This window comes from Hyla sarda, chromosome 2, assembly GCF_029499605.1.
Source record: "Hyla sarda isolate aHylSar1 chromosome 2, aHylSar1.hap1, whole genome shotgun sequence".
In the NCBI taxonomy this organism is placed as follows: domain Eukaryota; kingdom Metazoa; phylum Chordata; class Amphibia; order Anura; family Hylidae; genus Hyla; species Hyla sarda.
The window spans coordinates 122,934,885-122,957,973 of NC_079190.1; the positions used below are offsets into that span (position 1 = coordinate 122,934,885).

The following is a 23,089-nucleotide window of genomic DNA, read 5'->3' on the forward strand; positions in this document are numbered from 1 at the left end:
TAGCACTGACAGCCAGTTGTAAATTTATTACTGCAATTCCAGGAGGAATAACAGAGGAATGGCACAAATCAATGAGTTCCATGAAAAAATTGTAAGCTCTCGCAAGCAGTGCTCATGCTCCTCTTGAGGAAAGCTTGTGTAATACTGAAATGTCTGATCATTATCCCTATTTGTACCCTCATAAATTGTAAAGTCCTGCAGAATTTGTTGCAGCTACAGAAATTATATAATTATTATTAATAAAAGATAGTTCAAAATGGTCTACTTTGGTTAAAACATTATGGCCCTGATTTACTATTGTAAACCCGACATGTCTTGCCGGGATGTGCGCCAGATTCTGGCACATTGTGCCAGAAAATTCTGTCTGCGCCGGAAATGAAAAACCCGGCCAACTCTCCATTTTACTGAGAAAACCCTAAAAAGGGGCATGTCTGTCTGGGAAAGGGGGCATGGTCACAGAAAAGCGGCGTGTTCACGTCATTTTGTCAAAAAAAACTACATATTTACTTTGGTTTCACAGAAAATGTGGTGGATTTGAGCCGAGGAAAAGCCTACAGATCAGAGCATGTGTAAAAAAAAGCAAAATGTAGGGAAGAGTGCAAAATGTAAAGAAAGCTTAGTAAATACGGTAGAAAAAAATAGTAGGGAATTAAAACCCAATAAGAAACCTACACTCCACTCTTAGTAAATCAGGGCCTATGTTTGTATGGGGGAAAAATATGCAAGAAATAGGCACACTGATGCCTAATGATAAACAGCTAGACCTAAGTGGAAAAAAAATTGCTACATAAGCAGACATCAAACAAAAAGGGCTTTTAATAGAACCCTTTTGGGGTCTGTTGTGCAACAAGTGGTCAGTTTCAGTTTGGGACCTTAACACACATTCTGTTCAAAGCTATAAAACAGAACCAAAATGCAGATGTAAACAAGGCCTAACATGTGCTTTGATTTTCATTGGGCAAATATATGACAAATTAGTGCTTTTTGACATATTGTATGTTAAGGTTGATTAATTTATGCAAACCTGTGTTTACTGGAAGGGGATTTTGATCATTAGGAACTTTTTGCACCTACCTGGCCAACTCCCTCGATCAAACCTGGTCCCCACCCTCCCATTCTCTACAGTTCTTATTATGTGATCTCATTCATTATTGGATATGCCCCTTTTTAAGTGTACCTACACGGCAAGCCATGGCACACCTCAGGCCAATGTGTATGCATATTTAGCTCATGCCAAACAGTGTGGGATACACAACCACAAATATTTGTGTGTGTGTATACTTAAGCTCTACTATTCTTCATTCTGACACAGTTCTCTTCTGGGTCTGGTTTGGGTTTGTACAGATGTACAAAAAGTGGAGGCATTAAAGGGGTACTCCGGTGAAAACCTTTTTTCTTTTATATCAACTGGTGGCAGAAAGTTAAACATATTTGTAAATTACTTCTATTAAAAAATCTTAATCCTTCCAGTACTTATTAGCTGCTGAATACTACACAGGAAATTCCTTTCTTTTTGGAACACTGATGACATCACGAGCACAGTGCTCTCTGCTGACATCTCTGTCCATTTTAGCAACCGTACATAGCAGATGTATGCTAAGGGCAGCATGGTGGCTCAGTGGTTAGCACTGCTGCCTTGCAGTGCTGGGGCCTTGGGTTCAAATCCCACTGAGGACAACAATAAATAAAGAGTTATTATTATAATGATGTCAGCAAAGAGCACTGTGCTCGTGATGTCATGAGAGAATTCCAAAAAGAAAAGAATTTCCTCTGTAGTATTCAGCAGCTAATAAGTACAGTAAGGATTAAGATTTTTTAATAGAAGTAATTTAAAAATCTGTTTAACTTTCTGGCACCAGTTGATTTAAAAGAAAAAAGGTTTTCACTGGAGTACCCCTTTAACCCAGATTTATTTTATTTTATGTTTTATGATTTTGTTCTAAACTGTGTCAAACTTTGGCACATCTTTGTCTAAGACACATTTATTGTGTGTCTTAGACATGGTTTGTACCTCACTGAACAAGGGAGATTGATTTAGCAAAAAGCAAGAAGAGGGAGTATTGCCAAAATTTCAACACACTGCGCCCATAGCCGAGATGCAACTTTTTAGGACAACAACCTTAGGCTGGCATAAAAAGACATCTCTAAAACTGGGGCTAGGCAACACAAGACTGCTCTAACATTTATAAAACCTCTGTGATAAATTTGCCTCATCCCTAGACTGTCTAGTTTCAATTTATGCTGTGTATTTTTTATACCATGTTGATAAATCTGGGCCATTGCTCCAGAAACCAGAGTTAAGCCTCAATATTTCTTATAGCTAAAAATAATGTAAAGACATGAAACCATTTGAATTTTCTTGGTTTCAATACTGAAAGGACAAATAAGTCTTCTGAAGTTATGTTGTTATCTTTATTTAGCAAGAATACTGCATGTTTGGGATACATCATAAGTTATTACATAATATATAATAAGCAGACACTCATAGTCACATTAACAAAATATATTAATTTTAATACAAAACTGTTTTAGCTGCAAGTACCAAAAACATATGTACAGTTAGAACAAGTTAAATATATGTACAAATGAAGGACAAAAACACTATACAGTACAAAAATTAAATATCTGATATAGAATATAAATGTAGCAAAACAAAAAGACTGTTTACAAATGTCAAAATCTAATAAGTATTTGGTAACACTGTATTTCTTACAAATATTTTGTTAGTTATTTATATCTGATAATAAAACTGTTGTGCTCTTAAGCTAAATATTGATATGTACAAACTGCATTAATATATGCACTTAAAAACCTATTATTATTGGCAAAAAATTATTCGGTCATATGTTCAAGATGCAGGAATAATAGTTGTTGTGCGCTGGAATAGCCAAGACGTGGAAACAGACAATGTGGAATGGAAATGTAATGTTTAATTACCTTTGAACCAGGAGTTAGCAATATAGATAGTACCTCAGAATTTGTGAGAATGTATAGACTGTAAAGATACATAGAATAAGGGGGGTTTTATCTTTGTATGTGTAACTCAAGTTATTTTTCCACCTTTTGCCCGTGTGTATGGCATGTGTACTACCCCCAAATTTATCATACAGACGCACATTCTTCATAAATAGCTTAGATCTAAGTAAATTTAAAAGTGTGGTCCAGACTGGAGTGAGATTTCGCAAACATTTGCCACAATTTTAAAATTGTCTCATGTGATAAATCAGCTACCACTGAGAAAAGCACATTTGACTTTATCCTAAGTTTTGCTTAAATATCTTGAGCAAAAAAGTTACCAAATTTTTATGCAAATTTCTACTAGCACAAAAATGTGCAACAAATGTTATTTGAAAAGGCAGAGCTAGAGTTAAAGGGGTTATCTAGGTAGTTATGTGTTTGTACAATGGTGCTCAAGCAGGTGGTAAATTGAAATAACAATTCAAACAAACACACACACACACACACACATACAGAGGGGCAAAAAAGTATTTAGTCAGCCACCAATGGTGCAAGTTCTCCCACTTAAAAAGATGAGAGGGACCTGTAATTTTCATCATAGGTATACCTCAACTATGAGACATAATGAGAAAAAAAAATCTACAGTCTGATTATTAAAGAATTTATTTGCAAATTATAGTGGAAAATAAGTATTTGGTCGATAACAAAAGTTAATCTCAATACTTTGTTATATACCCTTTGTTGGCAATGACAAAGGTCAAATGTTTTCTGTAAATCTTCACAAGGTGTTTGGAGCCCCAGATCGAGAGAGATTATCAGTGGTCTTGTATGTCTTCCATTTTCTAATAATTGCTCTTCACACCAAGCTGATTGCCTATTGCATATTCAGTTTTCCCAGTCTGGTGCAGGTCTACAATTTTGTTTCTGGTGTCGTTCGACAGCTCTTTGGTCTTGGCCATAGTGGAGTTTGAAGTGTGACTGTTTGAGGTCGTGGACAGGTGTCTTTCATACTCATAACAAGTTCAAACAGGTGCCATTAATACAGGTAATGAGTGGAGGACAGAGGAGACTCTTAAAGAAGACGTTACAGGTCTGTGAGAGCCAGAAATCTTGCTTGTTTGTAGGTGACCAAATACTTATTTTCCACCATAATTTGAAAATAAATTCTTTAAAAATCAGATGTGATTTTATTGATTATTTTTTCTCATTATGTCTCTCATAGATGAGGTATACCTATGATGACAATTACAGGCCTCTCTCATCTTTAAAGTGGGAGAACTTAGACAATTGGTGGCTGACTAAATACTTTTTTGGCCCACTGCATATATTTTATTTTTTTACTACCTCGCTCCTCCACCATTCTAAAGAGACCAAGTCTTGCTATACAATGCTTCCGTGCTCTGGGACAGCACGTGGATATGTCTATGCCACCACTAAACCCAGAAGCAACATGTAGCAAGACAGGGTGTTGGAGGGAGCAAGGAAAACAAGTATATGCTTCGTTTTTTCCCCCATTTTCCACCTGCATGAGCACAAGTGTAAAAAAAAAATATATTGAAAAATAAATAAATACCTGGACAGAATTTCCCCCCAGGCAAGATGGCAGTCATAGGTATACAGGAAATTGCTGTTCTTTGTAGATCTGTGCCAGCAGACCATTAAATGAATGTAGTAAAGTGTCACTAAAGGCCCTATTACATGCAGTGTTTATCAGCCGAACAAGCAGATATTGCCCTGTATAATAGTCCAGCAACCAGCCAACTGAGGGGCTTGTGCAACTGGTGAACGCATCTTATAAGCAGGTTTTAAAACCACTGTTCATAGGTCACACATCTCCCCATGTAACAGGATGGAAGTAAAGGGCCACATTAACTATCCAGCAATTGTTTGTGCGGTCCTAACCACACAATGATCAAGCCATGTAACATGCTCCTTGCATGAGTGCCAGTTAGTGCCACTAACATTCGGCAGCCATCTGCTTGTGTAATACAACCCCTCATAACACACTCCCTATGGGAGCTAGCACAAGTGTGTGTGTTACATTGATTTCATGCAATACAAAGAAAGAAAAAAAATAACATTTTTTTTAAAAATGTAAAAAAAATGTAAAAAAAAACAAAAAAAAAAACACAGAACCTAGAAAGATGTGGAAGAACTGAGGATTCCTACAACTAAATCGAATATGTATAGATTCAGGCACACTGGTTAAACAAATACTTCAAGTTATCTATCCTAAACACATTTTCACTATGAATTCAAAGGGAGAAAAAGTTCTTCCTGTCAAAACTCCCACACACTCTTTAAAAAGTTTATCAAGTAAAGCTGAATAGAACAGCTGAAGTGGCTGAGTGCAAATGTCACTTCATACGACACAGAGGACAAAGTGTATTGTGACTGTTATTAAATACTGTCTATGGTTATTGAGTTCTGTTCAAAGAATTGATGGTTGAAAATTTATAATGTGTAATACAGCTACATAAATCGTATTATATATGCAAGAGTGTATGTACCATAGAGGGGCCCCTAGAGAAAAGGGGGTTCCTTCCACCTGCACACTGATGTGGCCTCCCACATTCCTGCACAGCTTTAACCAGGAGATATGGATTGTGGTGTTTAGAAGGGAAGTAATGTTAAAGGGGTTGTGCGCTGCCCTGCAGTTCGGAGCTCCGCTTACAGTGTCCGGAAGTTCATTACTCCGAACGCTGTGTTCGCAGCTGCCGGACGTGACGTCACGCCCGGCCCCTTCGTGACGTCTCGCCCGCCCCCTCGAGACGTCTCGCCCGCCCCCTCGTGACGTCTCGCCCGCCCCCTCGTGACGTCTCGCCCGCCCCCTCGTGACGTCTCGCCCGCCCCCTCGTGACGTCTCGCCCGCCCCCTCAACGAAAGTCTATGGGAAGGGGGCGCGACCGCTGTCACGCCCCCTTCCCATAGACTTTGGTAGAGGGGGCGGGCGTGACGTCACGAGGGGGCGGGCGAGACGTCACGAAGGGGCCGGCGGCCGCGAACACTGAAGCCCGCACACAACGTTCGGAGTAATGAACTTTCGGACGCTGTGAGCGGAGCTCCAAACTGCAGGGCAGCGCACAACCCCTTTAAGCAGCACCCAAAAATGACCCAATGTTTAAGGTTTTCAATCCTCTATGTATACCACTGATTAATGGTATATAGCTCATTCATAGTATGTTAAACAGAACCTTTATATAGACAGTCCTGATTTGTTAAATTGGAGATAGAAGTAAAAGTTTTATTGTAGTCTGCATACTATGATAAATAAATCATATTTTCTATCATACACTTTTAGTAAGGAGGACACGTTGATGTAGTTTGTGATGAATTGTAGAGATGAGCGAACTTACAGTAAATTCGATTCGTCACGAACTTCTCGGCTCAGCAGTTGATGGCTTTTCCTGCATAAATTAGTTCAGCTTTCAGGTGCTCCGGTGGGCTGGAAAAGGTCGATACAGTCCTAGGAGACTCTTTCCTAGGACTGTATCCACCTTTTCCAGCCCACCAGAGCACATGAAAGCTGAACTCATTTATGCAGGATAAGTAATCAACTGCCGAGCCGAGAAGTTCGTGACGAATCAAATTTACTGTAAGTTCGCTCATCTCTAATGAATTGTCAGCTACCTCCTCATTTTAGCACCAGCATTGGTCACAGAAACCCATAGTAAGGCACAAGGTGAGAAACATGTTAAATCCATAGCTACTCAAACAGTAATACTATATAATATGCGTATTGATAATGTGCATTCATTTCTGGTACCTTATATATAGATTCAGTATGAATGTAATACAATTACATAATTTACGTTAGTAGACATTACATGATAAATTTAACAATACAAATGTTTCTGAATAAACATTGTATAAACCTAGTAAAAGACAAATTAAATACCGTAGCTAATACAGATAAATCTCATGCCAGCATGAAAACAATCTCTTTAAAATCAATGGTCAAATATTGGCCCTCAAAATAACTAAGCATAGTACTGCTTGTGACACTGTACTCTGCTAGTTAAGATATAAATAAGGCACTGTATAACATATAACCACACTTACTGTAAAAAGGGTTTACAGTACCTGGATACCAGAAATGTCAAACACATTTGGATTAGCCAGTGTTAATTTTTCAGCTGCTAATATAAAACAATTACAGGTGAATATCAAGAACTTTGAAGACTCCAAAATAGCTTGCTTCCTGAGTTGGGTCCAATAGTGCTGCACTAGAAGCTTTGATAAAGATTTCCTCACCAGCAAGTAACCTAAAAATACCTCCTTGGTAGACCGAGTAGAAGTGGTACAATGAATTGTTAGACCACGTTGCAGTGCGTCCACCCTTTAGTAAGGTTTCAGCAGGTCTTCCACTCTTATTTGATTTAAGGACATAAAGCATAAGCTGTAAAGGGTCTTGGGTGATCTTCTGGGCCACTTTGTGATGTCTGAAGCACAAATTGGCATACACAAAATAATATCCATCTTGTAGGACTTTTAAAGTTCCATTGTTGTAGTTCATATTTTGTATATTTGCCCAACCTTCCTTATGATTCCAATACATCAAATGCACTGCAGCATTGTCACCTTTAAAAATAATAAATAAATAAAATATAAGTCATCTTCAACCATTTAAAGCTCTACTATTAAAATGTAAATGTAAATAAAAAGGAAATTTTCAAAAATAGACTGTGAGATCACAAAGGGGTTATCTGGAAAAATATTTTTAAGTTTAACCCCTTAAGGACGCAGGACGTAAATGTACGTCCTGGTGAGGTGGTACTTAACGCACCAGGACGTACATTTACGTCCTGTGCATAACCGCGGGCATCGGAGCGATGCCCGTGTCATGCGCGGCTGATCCCGGCTGCTGATCGCAGCCAGGGACCCGCCGGCAATGGCCGACGACCGCGATCTCGCGGGCGTCCGCCATTAACCCCTCAGGTGCCGGGATCAATACAGATCCCGGCATCTGCGGCAGTTCGCGATTTAAATGAACGATCGGATCGCCCGCAGCGCTGCTGCGGGGATCCGATCATTCAGAACGCCGGACGGAGGTCCCCTCTCCTTCCTCCGTCCGGCTCCCGGCGTCTCCTGCTCTGGTCTGTGATCGAGCAGACCAGAGCAGGAGATGACCGATAATACTGATCTGTTCTATGTCCTATACATAGAACAGATCAGTATTAGCAATCATGGTATTGCTATGAATAGTCCCCTATGGGGACTATTCAAGTGTAAAAAAAAAAATGTAAAAAAATGTAAAAAAATGTAAAAGTAAAAGTAAAAAAAAAAAAGTGAAAAATCCCCTCCCCCAATAAAAAAGTAAAACGTCCGTTTTTTCCTATTTTACCCCCAAAAAGCGTAAAAAAAATTTTTTATAGACATATTTGGTATCGCCGCGTGCGTAAATGTCCGAACTATTAAAATAAAATGTTAATGATCCCGTACGGTGAACGGCGTGAACGGAAAAAAAAAAAAAAAAGTCCAAAATTCCTACTTTTTTAATACATTTTATAAAAAAAAAATTATAAAAAATGTATTAAAAGTTTTTTCTATGCAAATGTGGTATCAAAAAAAAAGTACAGATCATGGCGCAAAAAATGAGCCCCCATACCGCCACTTATACGGAAAAATAAAAAAGTTAGAGGTCATCAAAATAAAGGGATTATAAACGTACTAATTTGGTTAGAAAGTTTGTGGTTTTTTTTAAGCGCAACAATAATATAAAATATATAATAATGGTTATCATTTTAATCGTATTGACCCTCAGAATAAAGAACACACGTCATTTTTACCATAAATTGTACGGCGTGAAAACAAAACCTTCCAAAATTAGCGAAATTGCGTTTTTCGTTTTAATTTCCCCACAAAAATAGTGTTTTTTGGTTGCGCCATACATTTTATGATATAATGAATGATGTCACTACAAAGGACAACTGGTCGCGCAAAAAACAAGCCCTCATACTAGTCTGTGGATGAAAATATAAAAGAGTTATGATTTTTAGAAGGCGAGGAGGAAAAAATGAAAACGTAAAAATTAAATTGTCTGAGTCCTTAAGGCCAAAATGGGCTGAGTCCTTAAGGGGTTAAAACTACTTAAAGGGGTACTCCGCCCCTAGACATCTTATCCCCTATACAAAGGATAGGGGATAAGATGTCTGACCACTGGGGCCCCCGCGATCTCCCTTCTCCCCCCGTGTTCGTTTAGAGGGTCAAGTGCCATGCCGGAGGATCTTTACCTCACGGCCATGCCCTGCTCGTGACATCACGATCACGCCCCCTCAATGCACGTCTATGGGAGAGACGGATGTCACACCCTCCCAGAGACTTGCATTGAGGGGGCACGGCCGTGACGTCACGAGTAGGGCGACATTACGAGCCTCCACCCCGCATCAGACATGGAGCGAAGTTCGTTCTGTGCACCGGATATCTGGGGTACCGCAGCAGAGATCGCGGGGGTCCCTTGGATAGGGGATAAGATATCGAGGGGCGGAGTATCCCTTTAAGGTGGGAGGAATAAATAAATACACCTGGCACCCCGGGTCTTTACATGAATGAAGTGTGTTGACCACGTCACAAAGCTGTGGCTGACACGCCCCCTCTTCTCTCACTCAATGCTGCTGAGAGCTGGGGAGGTGTGAGGGGGTGTGGCATCCTCTCAGCCAATCACAGCAGCACAGACACTGCCTGCTCTCCTCTGCTCTCTGTGTTTTCAGAGATCTTCACATAGTGAGCGCACCCCTGCCCCCCCCTCACTTCCTGTATTCCGACAGACTAGCTGATGTTGGTAATGTCGGAAAGACTATAGTAACAGGTGTGGGACATTTTATGAGGCCATTTTATAGATCTCTAGTAGGCACTTTTATAGGAGCAGTTTTCTAAGGGAAACTAAGGGGGGAAAATTTATTAGTTTCAGAGATATACTTATTTTCTATGGCACTATTGTTTTAAAAAATACAGTCATGGCCGGAAATGTTGGCACCCCTGAATATTTTCTAGAAAATGAAGTATTTTTCACAGAAAAGGATTGCAGTAACACATGTTTTGCTATACACAAGTTTATTCCCTTTGTGTGTATTGGAACTAAACCAAAAAAGGGAGGGAAAAAAAAGCAAATTGGACATAATGTCACACAAAACTCCAAAAATGGCCTGGACAAAATTATGGAAAAATAAGATTGTTTCAAGCATGTGATGCTGTCTAAGTTCAAATTTCTACCCTCAGACGACACAAAGTGCCGAAGCTGCATATATTGCAAGAACCTGGATGGTGTGCGGAGGTTCTCAGGAATTAGATCCTCGTATGGGTGGAGGAGGGAGCCCGTCATAAGGACCCGAAAGGATAGGTTCAAACTGTTGAGCATGCCTAGGAAAGAGGGACATCCAACGCCAGGTGGGAATAGGGGGTTGTTCAAGATAGGCACAAGCGGTCCATCTGGTGTCAAGATCTTCGTGCCCGTCAAGTACCTACGAAGGGTCTTTTATAGTTCCCGGGAAACCCATGGTAAAGTAGTGTGTGTCGTCGTGGGGAGGGAACCCAAGGGAAGCCAGGGGAAAATTAGTATGTCGGAATTGGTGTCAGCAAGTTCAAGTCCCACCCATCGCTTGGCGGAGCGGTTGTGGAGAAAATCCAGGAACCTATCCAATGTGGCTGCTACGTAATAGGCCCTGCAATTAGGGACCGCCAAACCACCCGCACGTTTGCGGCAAAACAATACCTCTCTGGAAAGCCTCGGCGGCCGCCCCGCCCGGACGAATCTCCCAAAAAGTTTTGCTAGTCTGTGGAAGTAGGAGGTGGGGATAGACACGGGGACTGTCAGGAAGAAATATAAAAGCCTGGGAAGGGCATTCATTTTAAGAATATTGACCCTGCCGAACCAAGAGAACATGCCGGTAGACCATTTCTCTAAGTCTCTCTCCAGGGCCACTAGGAGGGGGAGAAAATTGAGGGAATAAGCTGTAGACAGGTCAGATGGGACATGTACACCCAAGTACTTTATGGACTTCAGCGCCCACTGAAAAGGATGATCTCTCTTCAGTTGATCGACCACCGACCCAGGGAGAGTAATATTTAAGGCTACACTTTTAGTCATGTTTATTCATATTTCAGTAACCATAAAATAAAGTTGGAAGGCACAGGTCACCACAGGGAGGGAGGTAAGAGGGGCTGGAAAATACAGGAGTAAGTCATCTGCGAATGCCGAACACAAATGGGTTTTGCCATGCACAGAGAACCCCTCAATTGACGGGTCGTTCCTAAGGGCATTAAGGAGGTGCTCCATGCAGAGTACGTTGAGAAGGGGGGAAAGCAGGCAGCCCTGGCGAGTGCCGTTGTGTATATGTATAGGGGCTGATAGAGAGCCATTAACTTTGACACGGGCCTGGGGGTTGCGGTGGAGTGCAGCAATACGTCCCAGCATCGATGGACCCAATCCGATCTGCACTAGGGAGGCCTCCATGAACCCCCAGTCCACCCGATCGAAAGCCTTTTCAGCGTCAAGCGAGAGGAGCATTTTCCTCCCTTTTTTAGTTTAGTTCCAATACACACAAAGGGAATAAACATGTGTATAGCAAAACGTGTTACTGCAAGCCTTTTCTGTGAGAAATACTTCATTTTCTCGAAAAATTTCAGGGGTGCCAACATTTACGGCCATGACTGTATAAATTTTGGTGACAGTGGGCATTTAAATATAGTCTATTCAAATTTGAATTTTCCTTTTCTTTGTACATTCAATTTCAAAGGAAGTTCCGAAGAAGTAAGTAGGCAGGAGATCGGGTTTGTTTTCAAATCCTGGACGACAATTCTGTGAATGGTTTGCATTAGAAATAGTTCCAAAAAAAAGAAATAAAGAGGGCCATGAACTTACCTACATGGTGGGTAAACATGCACATTTATGCAGAAATTACCCTAAAATGATGTAATTCATAATAGTACTGATAAAAATGCAAGCATTAAGAAACATTTAAAAAGGCTGATGATGACCATGTTGAAAATGCTTTTGCTCAGAGATTAGACAAGTGGTTGAATGGTCAATATTTATTTAGGACAGGCAGACTGGAAGCCAACAAAAAAATTATATATTTAAAGAGAAATATAAAAAGCTCCCAACAATTTTCTGGCAACATGCACTATGGTTTGGGTAAAATCATGTAATAATTTTAGCCAAGTTATGGTCAGTATGTTACTATGTGCTCTCGCAGACCTTATGTCTGGGTGGTCAAATGACAAAATGCCAGATTTTAGGAAGAGTATTCCGAAAGTAAATGAATAAAAGGTCAGTAGAAATATGATTTACACTACACAGTGAAGTGCCTTAACAACAATAACATTTTATGCAGATTTGGAAACTAAGAGTATGATCCTCGACAGAAAATGGTGTCCTTACAGGGCAACATATTCAGCCGACAGATTTGCTTAACACCTTAAGGACTTAAGGGTTTTTCTGTTAGTTTTTTCCTCCTCACCTTCTATAAATCATAACGCTTTTAGTTTTCCATCTACAGACCTATATGAGGGCTTGTTTTATGCACTACCAATTTCACTTTGTAGTGACATCAGTCATTTCACCACAAAATCTATGGTGAAACAAAAAAAAAAAAAAAAAAACATTTTGGGGGACAAAATAAAATAAAAAACACGCCATTTTGTAATTTTTAGCGGCTTCCGTTTTAACGCAGTGCACTTTTTGGTAAAAATGACACCTAACCTTGTGAAAATGAAAATTTCTGCTGAACTTTGAAGCCCTCTGATGTCTTCCAAAAGTAAAAACATGTCATATTTATGATGTAAACATAAAGTAGACATATTGTATATGTGAACCAATATATAATTTATTTGGTATGTCTATTTTCCTTGCAAGCAGAGAGCTTCAAAGTTATAAAAATGCAAATTTTTCAAATTTTTCATGAAATTTTTGATTTTTTTTTCATCAAGACATGATGCAAGTATCGACGAAAATTTACCACTAACATAAAAGTAGAATATGTCACGAAAAAACAAACAAACAATCTCAAAATCAAATTAATAAGTACAAGCATCCCAGAGTTATTAATGCTTAAAGTGACAGTGTTCAGAATTGCAATTGCTATGGTCCTTAAGGTCAAAATGGGCTTGGTCTCCAAGGGGTTAAATCACATTAATTAACTTTTTTTTAAACTTTTTATTTTATTTATTTTTACAATTTTTTATTCCCCATAGGGTATTATTACATGCAATTCTCTGATTGCATACACTGTTTAATGCTATGCCATGGCATAGCATTAATCAGGGTTATCGGCGCTCTGCTGCTTCAGCCCGCTGAGCAGGCATGGAGCAGCAGATCACTGATCGGATGGCGAGGAGGCAGGTAGGGACTCTCCCCCCGTCCTCTCAGCTGTTCGGGACTGAGCTGCCAGGAACGGTTTTCCTTTCACTTTAGGCGTGGCGATCAACTTTGATCGCTGCGTCTAATGGGTTAATACCGGGCATCGCCGCAATCGGTGATGTCCGGCATTAGACACTTGTCCATAGCCGCCGGGACCAACCCGCTATGAGGTGGGGTCAGCTTGTGACCCCGCATCATTGCAGAGTAACGGGCGCAGGGTGTACAGGTATGCCCGGTGTCCTGAAGAAGTTATGGCTGCTGTCACACATGGCAGCTTTTGAGCCAAAACTTAAAGGGCCTATTATATCCATTTTCCATTCGCTCCCTAAGGTTCACAAGGAGGTATTTCCTCCCCCCATGAGACCCATCGTTGCGGGAATATCTTCCTTAAACGAACGACTTTGTGCGTGGGTTGATTCCTTGCTACAACCCTTGATTCCAAAGATGCCCGGTCATATCAAGGACACCAAGCACCTTCTCGCCATGTTAAGTGGCGTTTCTTGGTGTCCTGGATACAGGTGGGTCACAGCTGATGTGACCTCCCTGTATTCCGTCATTCCTCATGACCTAGCCTTACAGGCACTATCCTAGTTTCTTGGCAACTATTCTCGATACCCACCTCCGTTATGTGAGTACTTTTTACTTGTTATTGAATTTCTATTGGGCCATAATTTTTTCATGTTTAACAAAAAGTTCTTCATTCAGGTCACTGGAGCTTCGATGGCGGCGAAGTTCTCCCCCTCTCTCGCCATCATATATATGTGTTGGTGGGAGAGGGAGATTATCTTCGCCCCCACGAACCCCTTCAGTCAACATCTCATCTGGTATGGACTCTACATTGATGACCTCCTGTTTATTTGGGGGTCCGATGTGGCGGCCATATAGGACTTTACTCACTTCATTAACTCTAATGAGTTAAATTTACGATTATGTCTGAACCTGAGTCAGTAAATTTTCTAGATCTCACATTGCGGAGTGATGTATCTCTGGGAAAGGTTTACACTGTAACCCTCCGCAAGAAAACTGCGGTGAATTAAATACTTCATGCCAGGTCATGTCACCCCGCTCATATGATTGAGAATTTGCCAGTTGGCGAAATGATTCGCACCCGACGTAACTGTACTCGTGAATCTGATTTTGAGTCCGAGGCGGTTGCTCTTGGTAACAGGCTCAGACTACGACACTACCCGGAGTGGACTATTTCTAGGGCCAAATCTATTGTGGAAAGCCGCGATCAAACAGATCTTATTCTATCTGATAAATCCATGAAAAATAAAAATGAAAAACCTGTGGTTTTCAGTACTCAGTTCAGTACGGAGTTTGGGATGATTAAAAAAATTATTGCAAAAAATATGCCCATTATCCATACTGACCCAGAGTTTAGGGAAGCCCTCCGTGATGGCTACAAATGTGTGCCGCGGAGAGCCCCCACTCTTGTTCAAAAACTGTCACCGAGTTTGTATGTAGAGTTTCCACACAAGAAACCAACATGGCTTAACCATCCGGAATCCTATAAATGTGGATCCCAGCAGTGTATATGTTGTAAATACATGCATAATTCTGTCTCATTCACATCATCCAGTAACAACCTTACATACAATATCAAACAATATATGAACTGTAAAACCGCAGGAGTTATTTACCTTTTCACATGCCGCGCCTGCAATGTTCAGTATGTGGGATGTACCATTAATCCCCTTAAGGTACGAGCATGTAAACATCTATCTGATATAGCCCACTTCCAGACGAGACATGTTTCTATGGTAACTAAAAACTGCGTTGATAGGCATGAGGGGAATACATCCAGCTTAATATTACAAGCAATTGAACGAGTGGACAAACCCCTACGGGGAGGTAATGTTAGACCAGAGATTCTCAATCGAGAAATCTTTTGGATTCTAACACTCCAGACGCGGGTACCGCAAGGTCAGAATAGGAGGTTAGATACTATACTGCATTATTAGCATTTAAATATCTCTCTTTATGTTTGAATACATCACTGTGTATATGACACTTGTAATCTGCCCTTGCTGCTATGGTCTTTCCTCTGTCTTTTTTGTAAGTTACAGCAGTACTTACTTTGCTTATATCATATTTCTTTTTTTGAATAGGGTCTCTTCAGTATCTGTATTACATAACATTTTTCATGTTCTCCCAACGATATTTTGTTCATTTATATTTCCGCTTTTAATGTGCTTTGTGTTTCTCCTCCCTCTTGATCAGTCGTGTTACCATATTATATGTTCTACTTTTTATTGGAGTTGATAAATTATCTCCGAGTGATCGGAGAGACATAAAGGTATACATTCTGAGATTTTTACAAATGTTTGTTATATTAAAATGTTTTGATTTTGATGTGATGCAGAATTATGTATGCAGGTGTGTTTGTGAGGACGTCACCTGTGATGTCGTCACTTCCACCTAGCATATATATACAGATTCATACCAAGTTTTGTATGTGTATGACTAAGGCCTTGCTGGCTGAAACGCGTCACACGACTTGAACCCTTTGCTGATGTATCCCATGGCAACTATGCAATTTTACTAATAAAGAAGTTCCTTTGATCTACGAGTCTGCGCTGGACACCTCCTTTCGTATCTATTGTCTAACAGGATTAGTCCAAATCCAGTCTGGGTGCTCTCAGGAGGGAGCTGGTTCTCATGGTCTTTTTAAACTTAAAAGGGGTTATTCAGGAATAGAAAAACAGAGATTGTTTCTTTAAAAAAAACTGATCCCCAACTGTCTCCAGGTGTGGTGTGGTTCTGCTGCACAGTTCCACTGAAGTAAATGGAGCCAAGTTGTAAAACCACACCCAACCTGGAGACAGATGTGGAGTTGTTTTTGAATTAAAGTTGGATTCAAAACGTAATGAGAAACATAAAGGGATAACTTTTAGTTTTTCTTCCTGCTGGATCCACTTCTGGCATTGGCTCAAATGCCCCCCCCCCCCCCCAAAAAAAAAAAAAAAAAATATGCAACCACTCCTGATCTATCTGTTTTAGTAACTACTTGGAATCCCTATGAAACAATTCTGGTGCATCTTTTCTAATAGCTCTATCATATGCCAGTCCTCTGTTCTTACTACATGACTAAAAAGGATGATAGGCGTGTGCACTGTTTGAGACGATCAACTCTGATTGGATAGTCGCAGGAAGTGTAGGGACACACCCAGTTGCCTATTTAGTCATACATTTCTATTAGGAATTACAACGGTACAGCACAACACAGAGCTATAAAAGGAAAGATGTTGTTACGGTGAGTCCTCCGGTCAGGCGCTCTGACCGTGAGCGCTCACCTCCCCGCTCTCCTGTCCGGGCCGCGATTCGGATGGATCCCACTGGGGTTCCTTTGCCCGATAATCCGGATCTCGCCTCTATCGTGGCTCTCCAGTCGCAGCAGTTGAACCAATTGTCCGCCATGATGCAGCAGTTGCTTTCAGCTCAACAACAACTGCTCCAGTGTTGCCCCTCGCTTCAAGCTCCGTTTGTCTCTTCCTGAGAAGTATGAAGGGGATCCCAAGTCTTGCCGTGGTTTTGTGACTCGGTGCTCCATGCACATTGACCTCATGGCGGAACCGTTCTCTACAGAAGGTGCAAATGGCCTTTGTAGTCAGTCTTCGGATTGATATCCGTTTCTCTGAACGATGTGAGGAACTACGTCAAGAAAGGGAGTCTGCACGACCTTGGTGCTTTCCTCGCCTGGCACCAGTCTTCCAGCAACCACCACAACCTTCTTCGTTGCCTCCCGCAGTGGAGGCTATGTGGGTGGAATGGTCTCGCCTGACTAGAGATGAACTCGCCGACGAGCTGAGAATCTTTATCTCTACTGCGCCAGTGCAGATCACTTCCTCAGAGATTGTCCTCTGCGTTCTCAGTCACAGGGAAACGCTCGCACCTAGGGTTTGTGGGAGAGGCCTCCCTAGATGTGAATACTTCCTCTCCATGCTTGAATTTGACAGTCCAGCTTTCTCTACCCTCCAAAGAGACTATTTCCGTTCTTGCCTTCCTGGACTCTGGTTCTGCGGGAAATTTTATTGATGCCTCCTTGGTACATAGGTATCGTCTGCCAGTGTCCCGCCTATTGAAGCCTTTGTACATCTCTGCGGTCAATGGAGAAAAACTGGACTGTACTGTGTTATTCCACACGGAACCCTTATCTATGCAGGTTGGAGTCCTGCATAAAGAAAATTTGTCTATGTACTTCCACATTGTGACCCAGCTCTCCTACTTGGCCTTCCTTGGTTGCAACTACATGCCCCGCAACTAGATTGGAAAACTGGAAAAGTACTCCGTTGGGGATCTTACTGCAAAAACAACGCTTTTCGTACACTACCATCTAAGTTGTTGTCTCCATCTACTCCTCTGCCCGGTTTGCCATCACTTCTTCTGGACTTTGCTGACATCTTCAGTGAGAAGCAAGCGTAAGTTTTACCACCTCATCGTCCCTACGATTGTCCTATAGACCTATTGCCCGGGATCACACCTCCTCGGGGCAGAATTTACCCTATATCTGTTCCCGAGACCCAGGCAATGGCTAATTACATCTGAGAATATCTACAGAAAGGATTTATTAGGAAGTCTTCTTCCCCTGCAGGAGCTGGATTTTTCTTTGTGGAAAAAAAGACGTATCTTTGCGACCTTGCATTGATTATCGTGGCTTGAATAAAATTACAGTCAAGAACCGCTACCCACTTTCACTGATCTCAGAAAGGTTTGATCGTTGAGCGAGGATCTTCTCCAAACTTGACCTTCGTGGGGCCTATAATTTGATCTGCGTTTGTGAAGGAGATGAAGACAGCGTTCAATACTCGTGATGGACACTTCGAGTATCTTGTCATGCCTTTCGGACTCTAATGTTCCACCAGTCTTCCAGGAGTACGTCAATGGCATATTTGGTGACCTCCTATATTCCTGTGTCATGGTCTATTTGGACAACATTCTCATCTACTCGCCCAATGTTCAGACTCATCGCTCTCACATCCGCAAAGACCTACAACGTCTCCGAGGCAATCATCTATACGCAACACTAGAGAAGTGTACTTTTGACAAAAACAGTCTTCCTTTTCTGTGCCACATCATTACTAGTCAAGGTCTACAAATGGACCCTAACAAGTGGTCTGCTGTTCTGAACTGGCCACGACCTTCCGGCTTAAAAGCTATTCAGCGCTTCCTCCGTTTTGCCAATTACTATTGGCAATTTATTCCTCATTACTCCACCTTGGTAGCGCCTATTGTCTCTCTCACCAAGAAGACTTCCAATCCTAAGGTTTGGACTCCAGTTGCTGAAGAAGCTTTAAACAGCTTAAGTCCTCCTTCGCTTCAGCCCGGTTTTATCAAGACCTTATCCTAGCAAGCCTTTTCTTTTGGAGGTGGATGCTTCTTCAGACGGAGCCGGTGCTGTTTTGATGCAGAAGTCTTCTAAAGGAAGAATTGTAACTTTTGGTTTCTTCTCTTATAATTCTTTTCCGCAAGAGAGAAGGTCTACCATTGGAGATCGCAAGCATTTGGCTATAAAGCTAGCTTTGGATGAATGGTGTCATCTCTTGGAGAACTCTGTACAGCCGGTTACTATATATCCTGATCACAAGAACTTGCTTTATCGTCTCAACCCTCGACAGGCCCGTTGGTGTCTATTCTTCTCCAGATTTGACTTCTACATTCACTTTCGTCAAGCAGAGAAGAATTTACGAGCGGACACTCTTTCTAGATCTTCTGATGTTCTTGACCAGGAATCTTTACCTCAACATATTCCTCCTGAACGTCTCATCTCTGCAGCACCAGCAAGTCTTCAGCACCTGCATCCTGGAAAGACTTATGTATCTCCCCGTCTAAGACTCAGAGTCTTGAAATGGGGTCATTCCTCTCTTCTGGCCGGTCATTCCGGAGCTTATAAGTCCTTGCAGCTCATCTCCAGACAGTATTGGTGGCCCAGTTTAAAACAGGATGTTGTAGATTTTGTCCGTTTTTGTTCAGTCTGTGCCCGGGACAAGACCCCTCGTACTAAGCCTGCAGGTCTGCTACAGCCTCTACCAGTTCCAGAGCTTCCCTGGCCTGAAATTGCTACAGACTTTATTACTGACCTTCCCTCTTCTGGCAGCAATACGGTCATCTGGGTAGTAGTGGACCGATTCTCTAAGATGGCTCATTTTGTGCCACTGCTGGGACTTCCATCTGCACCGCAGCTTGCTAAGCTTTTCCTTTGCCACATTTTCCACTTACATGGATTGCGTTCTTATATTGTCTCTGACCGTGGAGTCCAGTTCGTATCCAAGTTTTGGCGGGCCCTCTGCTCGCTTCTCCAGGTTAAGTTTGACTTTTCCTCAGCTTATCACCCACAATGCAATGGACAGGTCAAAAGGGTGAACCAGGTTTTAGGAGACTATCTTCGCCTTTTCGTTTCTGCTCGTCAAGATGACTGAGTCGAGTTACTTCCCTGGGCAGAGTTTTCATAGAAATATAGAATCCACTGGGACATCACCTTTCTTTGTGGTTTATGGACTTCATCCTCGTCCTCCTCTTGTCTTCTTCGGGAGTTCCTATGGTCGATGAGCAAGTTCGAAACTTTTCCACCATCTGGCAGAAGACTCGTCACTATTACATGCCACGTCTCGTATGAGATTTCAAGCGAACAAGAAAAGGCGTTCTCCTCCCGAGTTCTCTCCTGGTGACAGAGTCTGGTTGTCTTCCAGGTATATCCGCTTTAAGGTACCCAGTTATAAACTAGGTCCTCGCTATCTGGGTCCTTATAAAGTTAAGAAATGCTTAAATCCCGTGGCCTATTCTCTCCATCTGCTGTCTTCTCTCCGGATCCTGAATTCCTTCCATGTCTCCCTCTTGAAACCGGTCATTCTTAACCGCTTTTCTAAAAAAAACATTTCTCCTACTCCCATCTCACAAGTTGTCTGCTTGTGTACTTCTGATGTTTACGCTGTTAAGGAGATTTTGGATTCTAAGTTGATCAGAGGGAAAAAAAATTCCTTGTGAATTGGGAAGGATTTGGGCCGGAGGAGAGGTCTTGGGAGCCGAAGGACAATATCTCAGATCTCTAACCGTGAGCACTCCACTCCCCGCTCTCCTGTCCGGGACACGCCCGCATGCGAATCGCAACCCGCTTCTCACCTGCCTCCGCTCGGCCCTCTGGTTCCTAGGGCATGCATGCGCTGGCTGCCTGAAATTTGCAGGGCCAGTACACTGATTGGTGCCTGGTCCCTTTGCTATGTTATATAAACCAGCTCTTCCCTTTCCTCCCTACTGGATCTTCAGTGCCCCTAGCCTAAGATTAAGCATTCCCTATTGTCTGTTGCCTTGACCGTGTTTATTGACCCTTCGCTACTTTTTTTGACTACGCACCTTTGCCGCCTGCCTTGACCTTTTGGTAAAGTCCGACTATGCCTCTGCCTTTGTGGTTGAGTCGTTTCGGGGATAGCGACCTGGGTGTTGTCTGCCGCAGCAAGCCCATCCTGCCTTTTGGCGAGCTCTGGTGAAGACCAGCGGCACCTTAGACTCCGCTCCCCGATACGGCCCATGACATCTGCCACACAAGTTAGAGGATCCACATCCAGGACCGTTACAGATGTTCCACTATTGTTATTTCATGGCGAATACAGGTATTTACTAAAACAGCCAGCTTCTTCTGTTTTGAGCTTTGACCACTTTCTGGGAGCCTTTGGTCGCAAGATAGGTAGGGGTACACCAGAAGTGGGACTTCCATCTAAGGGACATTTATGGTTTATCCTGTGGATATGTCATTAATGTCCTAGATGGGTATACCCTTTTTTTAACGGATTATAACCGTACACTGAGACATGTTCTTTTTTTTTTAAGCTGTTTCTATTTTCTAATTGCACATTTGTTTTCCATTATTTATACATTCTCAAGAGTGCAGCCATATTGCCTGAGCTCATGCTTTATTCTGTTAACAATTGACTTCTACGGAATAGATGAAGCAACAGGACTAGGTGAGTATAGCTTCCTATCCAGGGTACTACTTATAGGGCCGGTGGAGGACACTTTCAAACATTATATCCTCACCATCCCTGCCAGCAGGAACGTCTCCAGGGGATGGGGAGGAAAAAGATTTTACCATATACAATGCATTGCCAAGTATCTGATGACAGGTTACCTTTATCTTTATTGCGGTGGTAGAACTTTATTACAACACTTATACACAGGTAAAGTACGAGCTGATCAGCTACCACCGGACCATCCTCCCAAAACCAACGCACGGCAGGTGTACGGCAGCACCGAATGCAGAAACAAGGAAGAAATGCCAGCGAGGTATAGCGGATCCCAGATTTATTAAATGGATAAAAACAGGAACGGTAAATACAGGGTTACGCGTTTCAGGCGTGTAACAGAACGCCCTTAGTCATACAGAGTAAGATAAAAAATGCCCAACTTATATAGGGGAAGTGATGTGGGGAAGGGAGGAGTTCCCAATCCCACAAGACCTTAACCCTTGCATAAATACAAGTGGGAAGAAGATTTACCAAGTGTAAATAAAAACCTTTTCCATCATGATCACAAGCACAAAGATGTAATAGTTCCCCCATATAACATTATAAAATATTTAGTATGAATACAATTAAAAAATATGTAAAAAATATATAGGTTATCCATACTGAAAAACATGTAAATATGAGCAAAAATAATAATAAATATAAAATAATGATATGGGGGATGAACAAGAACAGAACAGCCTGACGAGAAATAGTTAGTATATTGAAATGGACATAGAACCGTATAGCGCAAGGAAAAAACAGGAGACATATTAATAATGTAAAAGGATATCTTGTCTCTTGTTCAGACCTTTAGGCCAGCGGGAATCTAAAGTCATGATCCAGAAAACCTCCCGTGACAGGAGTTTTTTTCTGTGATCACCTCCTCGTAAGGGAGCAGTGACACGCTCAATGCCCTGAACATGCAGGGTGGAAGTTCCACCCGCATGTTTTAGGGCACAATGTGAGGAAACAGTAGAGATGTGACGTGAATTAAAATGTGCAACATCTGATAAATGCTTCCTGATTCTCACTTTGAGGGGTGTTGATGTACATCCCACATACTGGGTTTTACATGTCCTGCAAGAAATTAAATAAATGACAAAGGTCGTATTACAGTTAATGTACTGCTTAATCTTGTATTCAGACCCAGTGGCGTAAGAAGTGAACGTGTCACCAACTTTCATCCTGGTACAACAGGTGCAGACAGAGTGTCCGCATCCGTATGAACCAGGATGACGGAGCCAAGTAGCAGTAGCTTTAGGAGTACTCAAAAAAAGACTAGGGGACAATAATTGTCCCAAAGTGGGGGCACGCCGAGATATGCATCTATAGCCCCCTGTCATAGACGTGGCGAGTGCAGGATCAGACAAAATAATAGGCATAAACTTATGTACGATCCCGCAAACGTCACGAAAATCATTACTATATTGAGTACAAAACATAACCGGTTTGCGGTGAGGATGGGAGGACAGCTGATTTTTACGTTCTAGGTTGGATTCTCTAGGTTGAATGAGTTGAAATCTATTTTTAAGGGATACTATGTTGGAGGCCCGTTTTAAAGTCCACTCAGGATAACCTCTATTCTTCAATCTGGTCGTCATGTCACTCATTTCCTTGTCAAAGTCCTCAGTACGGGTACAAATTTCTACGGGCACGTATGGCCTCTCCTATAGGTAAATTTTTAATGACATGGAACGGGTGACACGACGATGCATGTAGGGTAGAATTAACATAGGTATCCTTACGAAATGTCTTAGAAATAATTTTAGATTGT

The 23,089-nt window shown here is 41.8% G+C and overlaps 1 protein-coding gene across 1 annotated transcript in view; it reads right to left on the reverse strand.

The window, feature by feature from the left end:
- Positions 1-6,538: 6,538 nt before the first annotated feature.
- Positions 6,539-23,089, reverse strand: part of TNFSF11 (TNF superfamily member 11) — a 44,289-nt gene continuing 27,738 nt past the window's right edge. Inside the window, exon 5 of the mRNA XM_056555442.1 lies at positions 6,539-7,539. Coding sequence (XP_056411417.1) covers positions 7,112-7,539 — 428 coding nt within the window. The 3' untranslated portion in view covers positions 6,539-7,111. The remainder of the gene's footprint in view (positions 7,540-23,089) is intronic.